The sequence below is a fragment of the Oncorhynchus gorbuscha genome, linkage group LG03, assembly GCF_021184085.1.
Source record: "Oncorhynchus gorbuscha isolate QuinsamMale2020 ecotype Even-year linkage group LG03, OgorEven_v1.0, whole genome shotgun sequence".
Lineage (NCBI taxonomy): Eukaryota > Metazoa > Chordata > Actinopteri > Salmoniformes > Salmonidae > Oncorhynchus > Oncorhynchus gorbuscha.
Window position 1 is genome coordinate 24,487,141 of NC_060175.1, and position 20,005 is coordinate 24,507,145.

The 20,005-nt window shown below is 43.0% G+C and overlaps 1 protein-coding gene across 1 annotated transcript in view; it reads right to left on the minus strand.

Moving 5' to 3' along the window:
- LOC124029055 (phosphatidylinositol 4-phosphate 3-kinase C2 domain-containing subunit beta-like) overlaps nt 1-20,005 on the minus strand; it is a 138,236-nt gene that overhangs the window by 98,974 nt on the left and 19,257 nt on the right. Inside the window, 8 exon segments of the mRNA XM_046340911.1 lie at nt 5,310-5,505; nt 12,459-12,492; nt 12,708-12,854; nt 12,972-13,035; nt 13,281-13,360; nt 13,477-13,588; nt 18,987-19,107; nt 19,554-19,714. Coding sequence (XP_046196867.1) covers nt 5,310-5,505; nt 12,459-12,492; nt 12,708-12,854; nt 12,972-13,035; nt 13,281-13,360; nt 13,477-13,588; nt 18,987-19,107; nt 19,554-19,714 — 915 coding nt within the window.

Below are 20,005 nucleotides of genomic sequence, written 5' to 3' on the forward strand. Positions count from 1 at the left end.
TCTTTCTTTTTACTTCTCTTTCTTTTACTTCTCTTCTCTTTCTTTTACTTCTCTTCTCTTTCTTTTACTTCTCTTTCTTTTACTTTCTTCTCTTTCTTTTACTTCTCTTTTTCTTTTACTCTCTTCTTTTACTTTTACTTCTCTTTCTTTTACTTCTCTTCTCTTTCTTTTCTTCTTTCTCTTTCTTTTACTTCTTTCTTTTACTTTTCTTTTACTTCTCTTCTCTTTCTTTTACTTCTCTTCTCTTTCTTTTACTTCTCTTCTCTTTCTTTTACTTCTCTTTCTTTCTTTTACTTCTTTTACTTCTCTTTTTTACTTTCTTTTCTTTCTTTTACTTCTCTTCTCTTTCTTTTACTTCTCTTCTCTTTCTTTTACTTCTCTTTTACTTTCTTTTACTTCTCTTCTCTTTTACTTTTACTTCTCTTCTCTTTTTTTACTTCTCTTCTCTTTCTTTTACTTCTCTTCTCTTTCTTTTACTTCTTCTCTTTCTTTTACTTCTCTTTCTTTCTTTTACTTCTCTTCTCTTTCTTTTACTTCTCTTCTCTTTCTTTTACTTCTCTTCTTTTACTTTCTTTTTTCTTTTACTTCTCTTCTCTTTCTTTTACTTCTTTCTCTTTCTTTTACTTCTTCTTTTTCTTTTACTTCTTTCTCTTTTTTTACTTCTCTTCTCTTTCTTTTTACTTTTACTTCTCTTTCTTTTACTTCTTCTCTTTCTTTTACTTTCTTCTCTTTCTTTTACTTCTTCTTTTCTTTTACTTCTTCTCTTTCTTTTACTTCTCTTCTCTTTTTTCTTTCTTTTACTTTCTCTTTCTTTTACTTCTTTCTCTTTCTTTTACTTCTCTTTCTCTTTCTTTTACTTCTCTTCTCTTTCTTTTACTTTTCTTCTCTTTCTTTTACTTTCTTCTCTTTTTTTTTTTCTTTACTTTTTTCTTTTACTTTTCTTCTCTTTCTTTTACTTCTCTTCTCTTTCTTTTACTTCTCTTCTCTTTCTTTTTACTTTTCTTCTCTTTTTTTACTTCTCTTTCTTTTACTTCTCTTCTTTTTCTTTTACTTCTCTTCTCTTTCTTTTACTTCTCTTCTCTTTCTTTTACTTCTCTTCTCTTTCTTTTACTTCTCTTCTCTTTCTTTTACTTTACTTCTCTTTCTTTTTTACTTCTCTTCTCTTTCTTTTACTTCTCTTCTCTTTCTTTTACTTCTCTTCTCTTTTTTTTCTCTTCTCTTTCTTTTACTTCTCTTTCTTTTTTTACTTCTCTTCTTTTCTTTTACTTCTCTTCTCTTTCTTTTACTTCTCTTTCTTTTCTTTTTTCTTTTCTTCTCTTTCTTTTACTTCTCTTTTACTTCTCTTTCTTTTACTTCTCTTCTCTTTCTTTTACTTCTCTTCTCTTTCTTTTACTTCTCTTCTCTTTCTTTTACTTCTCTTCTTTTCTTTTACTTCTCTTTTCTTTTTTTCTCTTTCTTTTTTTACTTCTTTCTCTTTCTTTTACTTCTTTCTTTCTTTTACTTCTTCTCTTTCTTTTACTTCTCTTCTCTTTCTTTTACTTCTCTTTTTCTTTTACTTCTCTTCTCTTTCTTTTACTTCTCTTCTCTTTCTTTTACTTCTCTTCTCTTTCTTTTACTTCTCTTCTCTTTCTTTTACTTCTCTTCTTTTTCTTTTCTCTTCTCTTTCTTTTACTTCTCTTCTCTTTCTTTTACTTCTCTTTCTTTTACTTTACTTCTCTTCTCTTTTTACTTTTTTCTCTTTCTTTTACTTCTCTTTCTTTTACTTCTCTTTCTTTTACTTCTCTTCTCTTTCTTTTACTTCTCTTTTTCTTTTACTTCTCTTTTACTTCTCTTTCTTTCTTTTACTTCTTCTCTTTCTTTTACTTTCTTCTCTTTCTTTTACTTCTCTTCTCTTTCTTTTACTTCTCTTCTCTTTCTTTTACTTCTCTTTCTTTTACTTTCTTTTTTTACTTCTCTTCTCTTTCTTTTACTTCTCTTCTCTTTTTTTACTTCTCTTTCTTTTACTTCTCTTCTTTTCTTTCTTTTCTTTCTTTTACTTCTCTTTCTTTTACTTCTCTTCTCTTTCTTTTACTTCTCTTTCTTTTACTTCTCTTCTCTTTCTTTTACTTCTTTCTTCTCTTTCTTTTACTTCTCTTCTTTCTTTCTTTTTCTTTTCTTTTACTTCTCTTTCTTTTACTTCTCTTCTCTTTCTTTTACTTTCTTCTCTTTCTTTTCTTTCTTTTCTTTTACTTCTTCTCTTTCTTTTACTTCTCTTTTCTTTTACTTCTCTTTCTTTCTTTTACTTCTCTTCTCTTTCTTTTACTTCTCTTCTCTTTCTTTTACTTCTCTTCTCTTTCTTTTACTTCTCTTCTCTTTCTTTTACTTCTCTTTCTTTTACTTCTCTTTCTTTCTTTCTCTTCTCTTTCTTTTACTTCTCTTTCTTTTTCTTCTTTTCTTTTACTTCTCTTCTTTTACTTCTTTCTTTTACTTCTCTTCTCTTTCTTTTACTTCTCTTCTCTTTCTTTTACTTCTCTTCTCTTTCTTTTACTTCTCTTCTCTTTCTTTTACTTCTCTTCTCTTTCTTTTACTTCTCTTCTCTTCTTTTACTTCTCTTTCTTTTACTTCTCTTCTCTTTCTTTTACTTCTTTCTCTTTCTTTTTCTCTTCTCTTTCTTTTACTTCTCTTTCTTTTTTTACTTTTCTTCTTTCTTTTACTTCTCTTCTCTTTCTTTTACTTCTTCTTCTCTTTCTTTTACTTCTCTTCTCTTTCTTTTACTTCTCTTCTCTTTCTTTTACTTCTTCTCTTTCTTTTACTTTCTTTCTTTTACTTTTTCTTTCTTTTACTTCTCTTTCTTTTACTTTACTTTTCTTTCTTTTACTTCTCTTCTCTTTCTTTTACTTCTCTTCTCTTTCTTTTACTTCTCTTCTCTTTCTTTTACTTCTCTTCTCTTTCTTTTACTTCTCTTTCTTTTTTCTTCTCTTTCTTTTACTTCTTTCTTTTACTTCTTTTTACTTCTCTTTCTTTTACTTCTCTTCTCTTTCTTTTACTTCTCTTCTCTTTCTTTTACTTCTCTTCTCTTTCTTTTACTTCTCTTTCTTTTACTTCTCTTTCTTTTACTTCTCTTTCTTTTACTTCTCTTCTCTTTCTTTTACTCCTCTTCTCTTTCTTTTACTTCTCTTCTCTTTCTTTTACTTCTCTTCTCTTTCTTTTACTTCTCTTCTCTTTTTTTACTTCTCTTCTCTTCTTTCTTTTACTTCTCTTTCTTTTACTTCTCTTTTTTTTTACTTCTCTTCTCTTTCTTTTACTTCTCTTCTTTTTCTTTTACTTCTTTCTTTTCTTTTACTTCTCTTTCTTTTACTTCTCTTCTCTTTCTTTCTTTTTTACTTCTCTTCTTTTCTTTTACTTCTTGTTTTCTTTTACTTCTTTCTTTCTTTTCTTCTTCTTGTCTTTCTTTTACTTCTCTTCTCTTTCTTTTACTTCTCTTCTCTTTCTTTTACTTCTCTTCTCTTTCTTTTACTTCTCTTTCTTTTACTTCTCTTCTCTTTCTTTTACTTCTTCTCTTTCTTTTACTTCTCTTCTCTTTCTTTTTCTCTTTCTTTTACTTCTTCTTTTCTTTTACTTCTTCTCTTTCTTTTACTTCTCTTTCTTTTACTTCTCTTCTCTTTCTTTTACTTCTCTTCTCTTTCTTTTACTTCTCTTCTCTTTCTTTTACTTCTCTTTCTTTTACTTTCTTTCTTTTTTCTTTTACTTTTACTTCTCTTTCTTTTACTTTCTTCTTTTCTTTTACTCTCTTCTTTTCTTTTACTTCTCTTCTTTTCTTTTACTTCTCTTTCTTTTACTTCTCTTCTTTTACTTTCTTTCTTTCTTTTACTCTTCTCTTTCTTTTACTTCTTCTTTCTTTTTACTTCTCTTCTCTTTCTTTTACTTCTCTTCTTTCTTTCTTTTTCTTCTCTTCTCTTCCTTTTACTTCTCTTCTCTTCTTTTACTTCTCTTCTCTTTCTTTTACTTCTTTCTTTTACTTTTACTTCTCTTTCTTTTACTCTTCTTCTCTTTCTTTTACTCTTCTTCTCTTTCTTTTACTCTTCTTCTCTTTCTTTTACTCCTCTTCTCTTTCTTTTACTCCTCTTCTCTTTCTTTTACTCCTCTTCTCTTTCTTTTACTTTTCTTCTCTTTCTTTTACTTTTCTTCTCTTTCTTTTACTTTTCTTCTCTTTCTTTTACTTTTCTTCTCTTTCTTTTACTTTTCTTCTCTTTCTTTTACTTTTCTTCTCTTTCTTTTACTTTTCTTCTCTTTCTTTTACTTTTCTTCTCTTTCTTTTACTTTTCTTCTCTTTCTTTTACTTTTCTTCTCTTTCTTTTACTTTTCTTCTCTTTCTTTTACTTTTCTTCTCTTTCTTTTACTTTTCTTCTCTTTCTTTTACTTTTCTTCTCTTTCTTTTACTTTTCTTCTCTTTCTTTTACTTTTCTTCTCTTTCTTTTACTTTTCTTCTCTTTCTTTTACTTTTCTTCTCTTTCTTTTACTTTTCTTCTCTTTCTTTTACTTTTCTTCTCTTTCTTTTACTTTTCTTCTCTTTCTTTTACTTTTCTTCTCTTTCTTTTACTTTTCTTCTCTTTCTTTTACTTCTCTTTCTTTTTTTACTTTTCTTCTCTTTCTTTTACTTTTCTTCTCTTTCTTTTACTTCTCTTCTCTTTCTTTTACTTCTCTTCTCTTTCTTTTACTTCTCTTCATTTTCTCTTTTACTTTTACTTCTCTAAAGGTATGTTTACTTTCACTCAAGTATGAAAATGGGGTACATTTTCCACCACTGGGGAGAAGGAGAGGGATGGAGAAGGAGAGGGATGGAGAAGGAGAGGGATGGAGAAGGAGAGGGAGGGAGAAGGAGAGGGATGGAGAAGGAGAGGGAGGGAGAAGGAGGGAGAAGGAGAGGGATGGAGAAGGAGGGAGAAGGAGAGGGATGGAGAAGGATGGAGAAGGAGAGGGATGGAGAAGGAGAGGGAGGGAGAAGGAGAGGGATGGAGAAGGAGAGGGCTGGAGAAGGAGAGGGATGGGGAAGGAGAGGGATGGGGAAGGAGAGGGATGGGGAAGGAGAGGGAGGGGAAGGAGAGGGAGGGAGAAGGAGGGAGAAGGAGAGGGATGGAGAAGGAGAGGGATGGAGAAGGAGAGGGATGGAGAAGGAGAGGGATGGAGGGAGAAGGAGAAGGAGAGGGAGGAGAGGGATGGAGAAGGAGAGGGATGGAGAAGGAGAGGGGGGCGAGGGATAACACAATGTCATCCTCATAGATTATACTAGGGAAATCCAGCCTGAACAGCTGCCTGTGTGTGTCTGTTACCTGGCCGCCCATGTGATGGGGATGCGGTGAGCAGCGTAAACGCTGAAGGATAGGACGTTGGTGACCAGGCCTGCTTCCTGTGTGGGCGCTGTGTGCCGGTTGCTCTGCACCGTAGTGTGGAAGTTAGCGTTGAATGTGCTGCAGTACAGCTCCACCAGATCTAAAATTGCCACCGTCAGCTTCTCCACCACTTTCTCTGCAACATTTTCAGAAACCATTTAGATTCACCTTCATTTAGCAGACACTCTTATCCAGACTTACACTAAGTGCATTCAATTAAGGAGGGCTAAACAACCACTTAACACAAGCATTAAAAGTTAAACTTTCTGAATGTTAGTAATAATCAGGGTGCAGAATTAAGCATCCATGACCGAGTGGTCACGCACGTCTCTCCCTCAACGCCAACTCATTATATATACTCTATTCTAGTCATGGTTCATCCTATATAAAACATATTTTTGGGATTATGTATGTATTGTTTTGTAATGCAAGGCCATCAGACTTAAATAGCCATCACTAGCCGGCCTCCACCCGGTTACACAACCCTGCACCTTAGAGGCTGCCGTCCTATTTACATACACTACTGTTCAAAAGCTTGGGGTCACTTAGAAACTTCCCTGTTTTTGAAAGAAAAGCACATTTTTTTGTCCATTAAAATAATATCAAATTGATCAGAAATACAGTGTAGACATTGGTAATGTTGTAAATTACTATTGTAGCTGGAAACGGCAGATGTTTTATGGAATATTTACATAGGCGTACAGAGGCCCATTATCAGCAACCATCACTCCTGTGTTCCAACGGCACGTTGTGTTAGCTAATCCAAGTTTATAATTTTAAAAGGCTAATTTATGATTAGAAACCCCTTTTGCAATTATGTTAGCACAGCTGAAAACTGTTGTGCTGATTAAAGAGGCAATAAAACTGGCTTTCTTTAAACTAGTTGAGTATCTGGAGCATCCGCATTTGTGGGTTCGATTACTGGCTCAAAATCGCTAGAAATAAATAACTTTTTTTCTGAAACTCGTCAGTCTATTATTTTTCTGAGAAATAAAGGCTATTCCATGCGAGAATTTTTCAAGAAACTGAAGCTCTCGTACAACGAGGTGTACTACTCCCTTCACAAACCAGCGCAAACTGGCACTAACCAGAATAGAAAGAGGAGTGGGAAGCCCCGGTGCACAACTGAGCAAGAGGACAAGTACATTAGTGTGTCTAGTTTGAGAAACAGGCGCCTCACAAGTCCTCAGCTTCATTAAATAGTACCCGCAAAACACCAGTCTCAACGTTAACAGTGAAGAGGCAACTCCGGGATGCTGGGATACGGCAGAGTTGCAAAGAAAAAGACATATCTCAGACTGGCCAATAAAAATAAAATATTAGGATGGGCAAAAGAACAGACACTGGACAGAGGAACTCTGCCTAGAAGGCCAGCATCCCGGAGTCGCCGCTTTACTGTTGAAGTTGAGACTGGTGTTTTGCGGGTACTATTTAATGAAGCTGCCAGTTGAGGACTTGTGAGACGTCTGTTTCTCAAAGCAGAGGAATGTCAAACATCAGTTATTGTCATCATTCCATGGTTGTGCCCCAAATAGCACCCTATTCCCTATATAGTGCACTACTTTTGACCAAGGCTCTTAGGGGTGCCATTTGGGACACATAACATGGCTGCTCCATGTCATCACAGCTCAGCTGACTGGGCTCCAATGTTTACATTGTGTCTCTTTATACATCCATTGGAGCAGCAGCTCAGCCCTACACGGGAAACAACATCCCAACTCTCTGAAATGTTATCCCTCTCTTTTCAAGGGCAGACGGACAGATAGAGCTTGGCGAATGGATGAAGGTGGTGCTTGGTGTATCCTGTACGAAGCTAGCCATCCTTCCTGTTTGTTTGAGTGTGACGGAGAGGTAGAGAGTGGGGATATCATACATCACGGATGTGCATCACAACAAGTCAAGGACACTTCCGCTCTGACATGAGGTAGTGCTACTGTGACGGACCAGTGTGCCTGCTTAGCAGTATAGCTTCTTCCCTATCTGGGTACACTGTCTGTACAATGGCTCAACCCAGATTCCTCTGCCTCGCAAACACACGTGACCGCCTGCTTTACAACGTACTATCTAAAAAGCTAGCAACTCAGCTGTGGAGCTTAATGGTACGATCTTTATTGCATTACAATACTGTACAGACCTGACCTGGACCCCATAACCAAGTGTCCCTCCTCTCTCACTTCTCTCCATCTGTACTCTTCCACCCTTGCTCCTCTCTTCCATCTACAGTATCTCATCACTCCTCTTTTTCTATCCTCAGTTCCTCTTCTGTCCCATCTCTGTCTGTCTGTTTCCTATCCTCCTTCCCCTTTGTCTGTTTCCTATCCTCCTGTCTGTCTCCTATACTCCTGTCTGTCTCCTATCCTCCTTCCCCTCTGTCTGTCTCCTATCCCCCTGTCTGTCTCCTATCCTCCTTCCCCTTTGTCTGTCTCCTATCCCCTGTCTGTCTCCTATCCTCCTTCCCCTTTGTCTGTCTCCTATCCCCCTGTCTGTCTCCAATCCTCCTTCCCCTTTGTCTGTCTCCTATCCCCTGTCTGTCTCCTATCCTCCTTCCCCTCTGTATGTCTCCTATCCCCTGTCTGTTTCTATCCTCCTTCCCCTCTGTCTGTCTCCTATCCCCTGTCTGTCTCCTATCCCCCTGTCTGTCTCCTATCCTCCTTCCCCTCTGTATGTCTCCTATCCCCCTGTCTGTTTCCTATCCTCCTTCCCCTCTGTCTGTCTCCTATCCCCTGTCTGTCTCCTATCCTCCTTCCCCTCTGTATGTCTCCCATCCCCCTGTCTGTCTCCTATCCTCCTTCCCCTTTGTCTGTCTCCTATCCCCCTGTCTGTCTCCTATCCTTCTTCCCCTCTGTATGTTTCCTATTCTCCTGTCTGTCTCCTATCCTCCTGTCTGTCTCCTATCCTCCTGTCTGTCTCCTATCCCCTGTCTGTCTCCTATCCTCCTTCCCCTTGTCTGTCTCCTATCCCCCTGTCTGTCTCCTATCCTCCTTCCCCTTTGTCTGTCTCCTATCCCCTGTCTGTCTCCAATCCTCCTTCCCCTTTGTCTGTCTCCTATCCCCCTGTCTGTCTCCTATCCTCCTTCCCCTCTGTATGTCTCCTATCCTCCTTCCCCTCTGTCTGTCTCCTATCCCCCTGTCTGTCTCCTATCCCCTGTCTGTCTCCTATCCTCCTTCCCCTCTGTATGTCTCCTATCCCCTGTCTGTTTCCTATCCTCCTTCCCCTCTGTCTGTCTCCTATCCCCCTGTCTGTCTCCTATCCTCCTTCCCCTCTGTATGTCTCCCATCCCCCTGTCTGTCTCCTATCCTCCTTCCCCTTTGTCTGTCTCCTATCCCCCTGTCTGTCTCCTATCCTTCTTCCCCTCTGTATGTTTCCTATTCTCCTGTCTGTCTCCTATCCTCCTGTCTGTCTCCTATCCTCCTGTCTGTCTCCTATCCCCCTGTCTGTCTCCTATCCCCCTGTCTGTCTCCTATCCCCCTGTCTGTCTCCTATCCTCCTATCCCCCTATCTGTTTCCTATCCTCCTGTCTGTCTCCTATCCCCCTGTCTGTTTCCTATCCCCTGTCTGTCTCCTATCCCCCGTCTGTCTCCTATCCCCCGTCTGTCTGTCTCCTATCCCCTGTCTGTCTCCTATCCTCCTTCCCCTCTGTCTGTCTCCTATCCTCCTTCCCCTCTGTCTGTCTCCTATCCTCCTTCCCCTTTGTCTGTCTCCTAAACCCCTGTCTGTCTCCTATCCTCCTTCCCCTTTGTCTGTCTCCTATCCCCTGTCTGTTTCCTATCCTCATTCCCCTCTGCCTGTCTCCTATCCCCTGTCTGTCTCCTATCCCCTGTCTGTCTCCTATCCTCCTTCCCCTTTGTATGTCTCCTATCCCCCTGTCTGTTTCCCATCCTCCTTCCCCTGTCTGTTTCCTATCCTCCTTCCCCTCTGTCTGTCTCCTATCCTCCTTCCCCTTTGTCTGTTTCCTATCCTCCTGTCTGTCTCCTATCCTCCTTCCCCTTTGTATGTCTCCTATCCCCTGTCTGTTTCCCATCCTCCTTCCCCTCTGTCTGTCTCCTATCCTCCTTCCCCTTTGTCTGTCTCCTAAACCCCTGTCTGTCTCCTATCCTCCTTCCCCTTTGTCTGTCTCCTATCCCCTGTCTGTTTCCTATCCTCATTCCCCTCTGCCTGTCTCCTATCCCCTGTCTGTCTCCTATCCCCCTGTCTGTCTCCTATCCTCCTTCCCCTTTGTATGTCTCCTATCCCCCTGTCTGTTTCCCATCCTCCTTCCCCTCTGTCTGTCTCCTATCCCCCTGTCTGTCTCCTATCCTCCTTCCCCTCTGTATGTCTCCCATCCCCCTGTCTGTCTCCTATCCTCCTTCCCCTTTGTCTGTCTCCTATCCCCCTGTCTGTCTCCTATCCTTCTTCCCCTCTGTATGTTTCCTATTCTCCTGTCTGTCTCCTATCCTCCTGTCTGTCTCCTATCCTCCTGTCTGTCTCCTATCCCCCTGTCTGTCTCCTATCCTCCTTCCCCTTTGTCTGTCTCCTATCCCCCTGTCTGTCTCCTATCCTCCTTCCCCTTTGTCTGTCTCCTATCCCCCTGTCTGTCTCCAATCCTCCTTCCCCTTTGTCTGTCTCCTATCCCCCTGTCTGTCTCCTATCCTCCTTCCCCTCTGTATGTCTCCTATCCTCCTTCCCCTCTGTCTGTCTCCTATCCCCCTGTCTGTCTCCTATCCCCCTGTCTGTCTCCTATCCTCCTTCCCCTCTGTATGTCTCCTATCCCCCTGTCTGTTTCCTATCCTCCTTCCCCTCTGTCTGTCTCCTATCCCCCTGTCTGTCTCCTATCCTCCTTCCCCTCTGTATGTCTCCCATCCCCTGTCTGTCTCCTATCCTCCTTCCCCTTTGTCTGTCTCCTATCCCCCTGTCTGTCTCCTATCCTTCTTCCCCTCTGTATGTTTCCTATTCTCCTGTCTGTCTCCTATCCTCCTGTCTGTCTCCTATCCTCCTGTCTGTCTCCTATCCCCTGTCTGTCTCCTATCCCCTGTCTGTCTCCTATCCCCCTGTCTGTCTCCTATCCTCCTATCCCTCTGTATGTTTCCTATCCCCCTATCTGTTTCCTATCCTCCTGTCTGTCTCCTATCCCCTGTCTGTTTCCTATCCCCCTGTCTGTCTCCTATCCCCCCGTCTGTCTCCTATCCCCCCGTCTGTCTGTCTCCTATCCCCCTGTCTGTCTCCTATCCTCCTTCCCCTCTGTCTGTCTCCTATCCTCCTTCCCCTCTGTCTGTCTCCTATCCTCCTTCCCCTTTGTCTGTCTCCTAAACCCCTGTCTGTCTCCTATCCTCCTTCCCCTTTGTCTGTCTCCTATCCCCTGTCTGTTTCCTATCCTCATTCCCCTCTGCCTGTCTCCTATCCCCCTGTCTGTCTCCTATCCCCCTGTCTGTCTCCTATCCTCCTTCCCCTTTGTATGTCTCCTATCCCCCTGTCTGTTTCCCATCCTCCTTCCCCCTGTCTGTTTCCTATCCTCCTTCCCCTCTGTCTGTCTCCTATCCTCCTTCCCCTTTGTCTGTTTCCTATCCTCCTGTCTGTCTCCTATCCTCCTTCCCCTTTGTATGTCTCCTATCCCCCTGTCTGTTTCCCATCCTCCTTCCCCTCTGTCTGTCTCCTATCCTCCTTCCCCTTTGTCTGTCTCCTAAACCCCTGTCTGTCTCCTATCCTCCTTCCCCTTTGTCTGTCTCCTATCCCCTGTCTGTTTCCTATCCTCATTCCCCTCTGCCTGTCTCCTATCCCCCTGTCTGTCTCCTATCCCCCTGTCTGTCTCCTATCCTCCTTCCCCTTTGTATGTCTCCTATCCCCCTGTCTGTTTCCCATCCTCCTTCCCCCTGTCTGTTTCCTATCCTCCTTCCCCTCTGTCTGTCTCCTATCCTCCTTCCCCTTTGTATGTCTCCTATCCCCCTGTCTGTTTCCCATCCTCCTTCCCCCTGTCTGTTTCCTATCCTCCTTCCCCTCTGTCTGTCTCCTATCCTCCTTCCCCTTTGTCTGTTTCCTATCCTCCTGTCTGTCTCCTATCCTCCTTCCCCTTTGTCTGTTTCCTATCCTCCTGTCTGTCTCCTATCCTCCTTCCCCTCTGTCTGTCTCCTATCCCCCTATCTGTCTCCTATCCTCCTTCCCCTTTGTCTGTCTCCTATCCCCCTGTCTGTCTCCTATCCTCCTTCCCCTTTGTATGTCTCCTATCCCCCTGTCTGTCTCCTATCCCCCTGTCTATCTCCTATCCCCCTGTCTGTCTCCTATCCCCCTGTCTGTCTCCTATCCTCCTTCCCCTCTGTCTGTCTCCTATCCCCCTGTCTGTCTCCTATCCTCCTTCCCCTTTGTCTGTCTCCTATTCCCCTGTCTGTCTCCTATCCCCCTGTCTGTCTCCTATCCCCCTGTCTGTCTCCTATCCCCCTGTCTGTCTCCTATCCCCCTGTCTGTCTCCTATCCCCCTGTCTGTCTCTATCCCCCTGTCTGTCTCCTATCCCCCTGTCTGTCTCCTATCCTCCTTCCCCTTTGTCTGTCTCCTATCCCCCTGTCTGTCTCCTATCCTCCTTCCCCTGTCTGTCTCCTATCCCCCTGTCTGTCTCCTATCCTCCTATCCCCCTGTCTGTCTCCTATCCTCCTATCCCCCTGTCTGTTTCCTATCCTCCTTCCCCTCTGTCTGTCTCCTATCCCCCTGTTGGTCTCCTATCCTCCTTCCCCTTTGTCTGTCTCCTATCCCCTGTCTGTTTCCTATCCTCCTTCCCCCTGTCTGTCTCCTATCTCCCTGTCTGTCTCCTATCCCCCTGTCTGTCTCCTATCCCCTGTCTGTCTCCTATCCCCCTGTCTGTCTCCTATCCCCCTGTCTGTCTCCTATCCCCTGTCTGTCTCCTATCCCCTGTCTGTCTCCTATCCCCTGTCTGTCTCCTATCCCCTGTCTGTCTCCTATCCCCCTGTCTGTCTCCTATCCTCCTGTCTGTCTCCTATCCCCCTGTCTCTCTCATATCCTCCTTCCCCTCTTCTGTCTGTCCTCTCTGTCATCCCCTACCAGCCAGTATTTCTGTGTGGATTATTCAGTGCTATTGTAGGAAATTCAATTAGTGAGGAACTTACCTCTGTTCTCTCTGATGGCCAGCACTGATGAATCCTGTGAAGAGACACACACAGTTACAGAATCCAATCAACCAACCTTTGGTTCTGGAGTTACAGGAGTACAGTAATTCATGAAGTTATCCTTGTGTACTGGTCTAAGATCAGTTTAGTATTTAGAACATAATGTTTATGGCTATGATTGGGGAGGGTAAACTGATCCTAGATCTGTGTATCTGAAGCATGGTAGATGTGATTGTGAGTGTGTGTTACCTTCTGGACTCTGGGCTGCAGACGACAGGGGCATGCTGGAAGCTGGTTGAGGGCGGAAGTGATGTCAGGCGTTTCCACAGCAGCCAGTGAGCTGCAGAGAGCCTTCACTGATTGGACGAGCCGTTCCACGTGCAACACAAGCTCCACCTACAGAGGGCAGGAAGGAAAGAACATAGAGAATTCAACCTTACACATCAATTTTAAGAATAAAAATGTTTGTGTTCCTTCTTGTGTGTTTTTATGTGTGCGTATGTATAAGGTTACCTCTGATAGATGAAAGGACTCAGCCTCGTTGTGAAAGGTGTCCAGGAGCAGAGTCAAAGCCTCCCTGTTCAAACAAGGAAATATCAACAGCACTGATATCAAAGTCCCAGCCTAAGGCCTTCTATTGCTTTTTAAAGAAGTTTTCACATATTCCAAAAAGACTTGACTAATCCATCCAATTTGGTAGGCAGATCACATTTATTTTACTTCCAATCATCCAAGTTATCCTATCAGATTAGGAATCACCTTGATAAAGGTTGCATCTCTAATGTGTTCAGTGGCGTGAGAGCTATAGGCCCCTACCCTCACCTAGTAACTGTCTGTTTGATTGGTCGCTCCTGCAGCAGGATGCTGTGGTTCATCGTAGAGGCCGTCTCATCGTCCTCCTCCTGTCAAGCACAAAACAACCACATAATCAAACAAGAGTGTGTGCGTCTCTGCTACTGCATGCGTGTGTGTGTGTATATGTGTGTGTGTGTGTGTGTGTGTGTGTGTGTGTTTTCACCGTGCGGCCCAGTTCTGTGTTGACAGAGCCTCTCTTGGTGAGGAAGAGACGAATGTCCCAGTCAAACTTCACACACAGCTGGATATGCTCCAACCCTGTCAACGTCTGGGAACTAACAGAGGGAGAGAGAGAGAGAGAGAGAGAGAGAGAGAGAGAGAGAGAGAGAGAGAGAGAGAGAGAGAGAGAGAGAGAGAGAGAGAGAGAGAGAGCGAGAGACACACAGAGAGACACACACAGAGAGACACACACAGAGAGAGACACACAGAGAGAGATACACAGAGAGAGACAGAGAGACGCAAAGAGAGACACAAAGAGACACACACAGACACACAGAGAGACAGACACACACAGGAAGAGAGACAAACAAAGAGAGAGACAAACAGAGACAGAGAGAGACAGACAGAAAGACAAACAGAGAAAGACAGAGACAAACAGAGAGACAGAGACAGAGAGACAAACAGAGACAGACAGAGAGACAGAGACAGAGAGACAAACAGACAGAGAGACAGAGAGAGAGAGACAAACAGACAGAGAGACAAACAGAGACAAACAGACAGAGAGACAAACAGAGATAGACAGAGAGACAGACAGAGAGACAGAGACAAACAGACAGAGAGACAGAGACAAACAGACAGAGAGACAGACAAACAGACAGAGAGACAAACAGACAGAGAGAGAGACAAAGAGACAGAGACAAACAGAGACAGAGACAAACAGACAGAGACAAACAGAGACAGAGAGACAAACAGAGACAGACAGAGAGACAGAGACAAACAGACAGAGAGACAAACAGAGACAGACAGAGAGACAGAGACAAACAGACAGAGAGACAGACAGGGAGAGACAAACAGACAGAGAGACAAACAGACAGAGACAAACAGAGAGACAAACAGAGACAGAGACAAACAGAGACAGAGAGAGTGAGACAGAAATGTTATTGTAAAGTTTCCCTCCCCCAACAATACAAATAACAAAGCATTGAAAAACAAAGACATTATTCATAAAAATAAAAACATTTGTAGGACAAGTATGCCATTCAAGTGTATAAACCATGTCCCTACACAATGATGTGATGCAGCTGTACTTAGTGAACACACACACAGGGGAAAACACACTACAATATGGGCCTGGGGGTTCATTGTGAGGTGATTGTTTTGCTTCATAAATAAGAGCGATAGAAGGGAGGACAAATAAAGAGAGAGAGCTAAAACCCTACTACTGTCCAGCCCTGTGAATGACAGCTGGGTAACAAGCAATGACCTCAACACAGATTATCAGGGGAAAACACACTTTCTGCTGCAGGCCGGAAACACACACACACACACACACACACACACACACACACACACACACACACACACACACACACACACACACACACACACACACACACACACACACACACACAGAGAGAGAGAGAGAGAAAGACACAGCTGCTCTGGGCCTGAAAAACAAACAAACGGAAAGAATGAGACACAAACTCTTACATGAACAGTCGTGGCCAAAAGTTGAGAATGACAAATATTAATCTCCACGAAGTCGGCTGCCTTAGTATCTTTAGATATTTGTGTCAGATGTTACTATGGAAAACTGAAGTATAATTACAAGCATTTCATAAGTGTCAAAGGCTTTTATTAACAATTACATGAAGTTGATGCAAAAAGTCAATATTTGCAGTGTTGACCCTTCTTTTTCAAGATCTCTGCAATCCGCCCTGGCATGCTGCCAATTAACTTCTGGGCCACATCCTGACTGATGGCAGCCCATTCTTGCATAATCAATGCTTGGAGTTTGTCAGAATTTGTGGGTTTTTGTTTGTCCACCCGCCAAGTTCTCAATTAAGGTCTTAGTTATTCCTTTGTCTTATGGCAAGGTGCTCCATCATGCTGGAAAAGGCATTGTTCGTCACCAAACTGTTCCTGGATGTTTGGGAGAAGTTGCTCTCGGAGGATGTGTTGGTACCATTCTTTATTCATGGCTGTGTTCTTATGCAAAATTGTGAGTGAGTCCACTCCCTTGGCTGAGAAGAAACCCCACACCTGAATGTTCTCAGGATGCTTTACTGTTGGCATGACACAAGACTGATGGTAGCGCTCACCTTGTCTTCTCCGGACAAGCTTTTTCCGGGTGCCCCAAACTATCGGAAAGGCGATTCATCAGAGAAAAATACTTCACCCCAGTCCTCATCAGTCCAATCCCCGTACCTTTTGCAGAATATCAGTATGTCCCTGATGTTTTTCCTGGAGAGAAGTGGCTTCTTTGCTGCCCTTCTTTGCTACCAGGCCATCCTCCAAAAGTCTTTGCCTCACTGTGCGTGCAGATGCACTCACACCTGCCTGCTGCAATTCCTGAGCAAGCTCTGTACTGGTGGTGCCCCGATACCGCAGCTGAATCAATTTTAGGAGACGGTCCTGGCGCTTGATGGACTGTCTTGGGTGCCCTGAAGCCTTCTTCAAAACAATTGAACAGCTCTCCTTGAAGTTCTTGAGGATCCGATAAATGGTTGATTTAGGTGCAATCTTACTGGCAGCAATATCCTTGTCTGTGAAGTCCTTTTTGTGCAAAGCAATGATGACGGCACATGTTTCCTTGCAGGTAACCATGGCTGACAGAGGAAGAACAATGATTCCAAGCACCACCCTCCTTTTGAAGCTTACTGTCTGTTATTCGAACTCAATCAGCATGATAGAGTGATCTCCAGCCTTGTCCACGTCAACACTCACACCTGTGTTAATGAGAGAATCACTGACATGATGTCAGCTGGTCCTTTTGTGGCAGGGCTGAAATACAGTGGAAATGTTTTTTGGTGATTCTGTTCATTTGCATGGTAAAGAGGGACTTTGCAATTCATCTGATTACTCTTCATAACATTCTGGAGTATATGGAAATTGCCATCATACAAACTGAGGCAGCAGACTTTGTGAAAATTAATATTTGTGTCATTCTCAAAACTTTTGGCCATGACGGTATATGTGCCGCTGCTCTGAGACAGAAATGAAACACACAGGTGCACAGAGCCAGAAAACACACACACACACACACACACACACACACACACACACACACACACACACACACACACACACACACACACACACACACACACACACACACACACACACACACACACACACACACACACACACACACACACACACACACACACACACACACACACGTTGAGCTGCACTGGACGGGAATGAAGCTTGCTGTACAATACATTTCAACCCTGTCTGGCTGCATTCCTCTGAAAGAAGACTTCATAGGGGAGTGAGAGGGAGGGTGTGTGTATGTCAGGGTGTGTGTGTCAGGGTATGTGTGCGGTGCGGGGGGAAAGGACATGTTTTAGGGGAAACCCACTGTGGCTAAGCTGGCCCACAGACATACCGTTTCTGTCCGTGAGTTTGTGACTGTGTGTATGTGTGGGAAAAGGGTCTAGAAGAGTCTGTGTTTTAGGGACGGTTTAGGTCGGCCCACATACATCAGCAGAGCTTGTTAAAAACTACCACAACTGAGTCCTTCAGTTAAATGTGTGTGTATATCTGGACCACAAACACACACACACCCTCCAGCTCTCTCCCTCCCAGTCTACCCTCAACTCACTGCCCTGTCATTCATGACAAAACCTAAACACACACATTCCTATAGTCTGGGCCTCTCACATACACACACACAAACACAGAAACGTAAGGTTGAGACATGCATACACACACACAAACACAGAAACGTAAGGTTGAGACATGCATACACACACACAAACACAGAAACGTAAGGTTGAGACATGCATACACACACACAAACACAGAAACGTAAGGTTGAGACATGCATACACACACACACAAACACAGAAACGTAAGGTTGAGACATGCATACACACACAAACACAGAAACGTAAGGTTGAGACATGCATACACACACACAAACACAGAAACGTAAGGTTGAGACATGCATACACACACAAACACAGAAACGTAAGGTTGAGACATGCATACACACACACAAACACAGGACTGAGACTATAAGCTGAGGTCAGTACAGGTGTATCAAAGACCATCAGACTGTTAATCAGCCATCACTAACATTGAGTGGCTGCTGCCAACACACCGACTCAAATCTCTAGCCACTTTAATAATTAAAAATTACATGTAATAAATGTATCACTAGTCACTTTAAACAATGCCACTTTACATAATGTTTACATACCCTACATTACTCATCTCATATGTATGTACTGTACTCTATACCATCTACTGCATCTTGCCTATGCCGTTCGGCTTTCACTCATCCATATATTTATATGTACATTTCTTATTAATTCCTTTACACTTGTGTGTATAAGGTAGTTGTTGTGAAATTGTTAGATTACTTGTTAGATATTACTGCATGGTGGGAACTAGATGCAGAAGCATTTCTCTACACTCGCATTAACATCTGCTAACCATGTGTATGTGACCAATACAATTTGATTTGAGTGTATAGCCAAGGTCTAGGAGTGTGTAGCCAAGGTCTAGGAGTGTGTAGCCAAGGTCTAGGAGTGTGTAGCCAAAGTCTAGGAGTGTGTAGCCAAAGTCTAGGAGTGTGTAGCCAAAGTCTAGGAGTGTGTAGCCAAAGTCTAGGAGTGTGTAGCCAAAGTCTAGGAGTGTGTAGCCAAAGTCTAGGAGTGTGTAGCCAAAGTCTAGGAGTGTGTAGCCAAAGTCTAGGAGTGTGTAGCCAAAGTCTAGGAGTGTGTAGCCAAAGTCTAGGAGTGTGTAGCCAATGTCTAGGAGTGTAGCCAATGTCTAGGAGTGTGTAGCCAAAGTCTAGGAGTGTGTAGCCAAAGTCTAGGAGTGTGTAGCCAAAGTCTAGGAGTGTGTAGCCAAAGTCTAGGAGTGTGTAGCCAAAGTCTAGGAGTGTGTAGCCAAAGTCTAGGAGTGTGTAGCCAAAGTCTAGGAGTGTGTAGCCAAAGTCTAGGAGTGTGTAGCCAAAGTCTAGGAGTGTGTAGCCAAAGTCTAGGAGTGTGTAGCCAAAGTCTAGGAGTGTGTAGCCAAAGTCTAGGAGTGTGTAGCCAAAGTCTAGGAGTGTGTAGCCAAAGTCTAGGAGTGTGTAGCCAAGGTCTAGGAGTGTGTAGCCAAGGTCTAGGAGTGTGTAGCCAAGGTCTAGGAGTGTATAGCCAAAGTCTAGGAGTCTGTAGCCAAAGTCTAGGAGTGTGTAGCCAAAGTCTAGGAGTGTGTAGCCAAAGTCTAGGAGTGTGTAGCCAAAGTCTAGGAGTGTGTAGCCAAAGTCTAGGAGTGTGTAGCCAAAGTCTAGGAGTGTGTAGCCAAAGTCTAGGAGTGTGTAGCCAAAGTCTAGGAGTGTGTAGCCAAAGTCTAGGAGTGTGTAGCCAAAGTCTAGGAGTGTGTAGCCAAAGTCTAGGAGTGTGTAGCCAAAGTCTAGGAGTGTGTAGCCAAAGTCTAGGAGTGTGTAGCCAAAGTCTAGGAGTGTGTAGCCAAAGTCTAGGAGTGTGTAGCCAAAGTCTAGATGGTTGTCTTTACTTCTGTAGGAACTCGGCCTGACCGCAGATTTTGAGGAGGTAGTGGTCGACATCAATGTGGTCGAGGTCTTCATTCGCGTAACACAACGTCTGGTAGATCAACAGGTCTACCGTAGACGACCCTGAGAGAGAAAGAAAGAGAGAGAGACCGAAGAATGAGGCAATAGAGTGACTTTGGCCAGTTTGATCTCTCTAAGTGAGAGAAAACATACTCTCTGCCCTCATCATGAGTCATGACCTGACGGTACCCACAGCACATAGTCTTACACACTAATGGAGAAAGGGTGAGCTGGAGAGAGAAACATAGAGAGAAACATCCCTTAAATCTCTCTCTCCCTCTCAGACAGATGAATGAGTCAGTAATGTTTAATTGAGAGGTCCGCATAATTACATCAAGGGATCTCCAACAACAGGCTTTTCCTAATCCCTTATCTTGGAGAACCACAGTGGTCTGGACAGGACTGAGGCCAGCACACATTACATTCACTAAGGGTGTGTATGAGAATAGGGGTGAGATCTCTGTGCCGTTGAACCTGTGGTGTCAACATTGTGTGTGTGTGTGTCTTACCATCACAGGTGAAGGTGAGTGGTTCTCTAAAGTGGTCGCTGATGACCGTAACCTTGACGCTGACCCCTAAGCCCTGTTGCAGCTCTTCAGGCCCCACTGAGGGTGTCCACACAAACCCTGTGTTCTTAGACTGGTCACTGCACGGATATGCTGACCGCAATCTGAACACAACACACAGTCATGATCATTAACAGGTAATAAATAGCCTGACAAAACACAGTCATGGTGATAATTGCATGTAGACAGCCTGACCACAACCTGACCACAATACAACCACAACAAAACCACGACACAGCAATGTTTCTAAACAGCCTGACTGAGGGTGAGGGTAACATTTGGGCCCAATCCCAAATCAACCCCTAAACAATATGCCCTATGTGGAGTTCTGAGAGGATTTGACAGGTGTAGGCAATATGGCAATAGCTTCATCTTGCATTCTAATACTGTGGGTG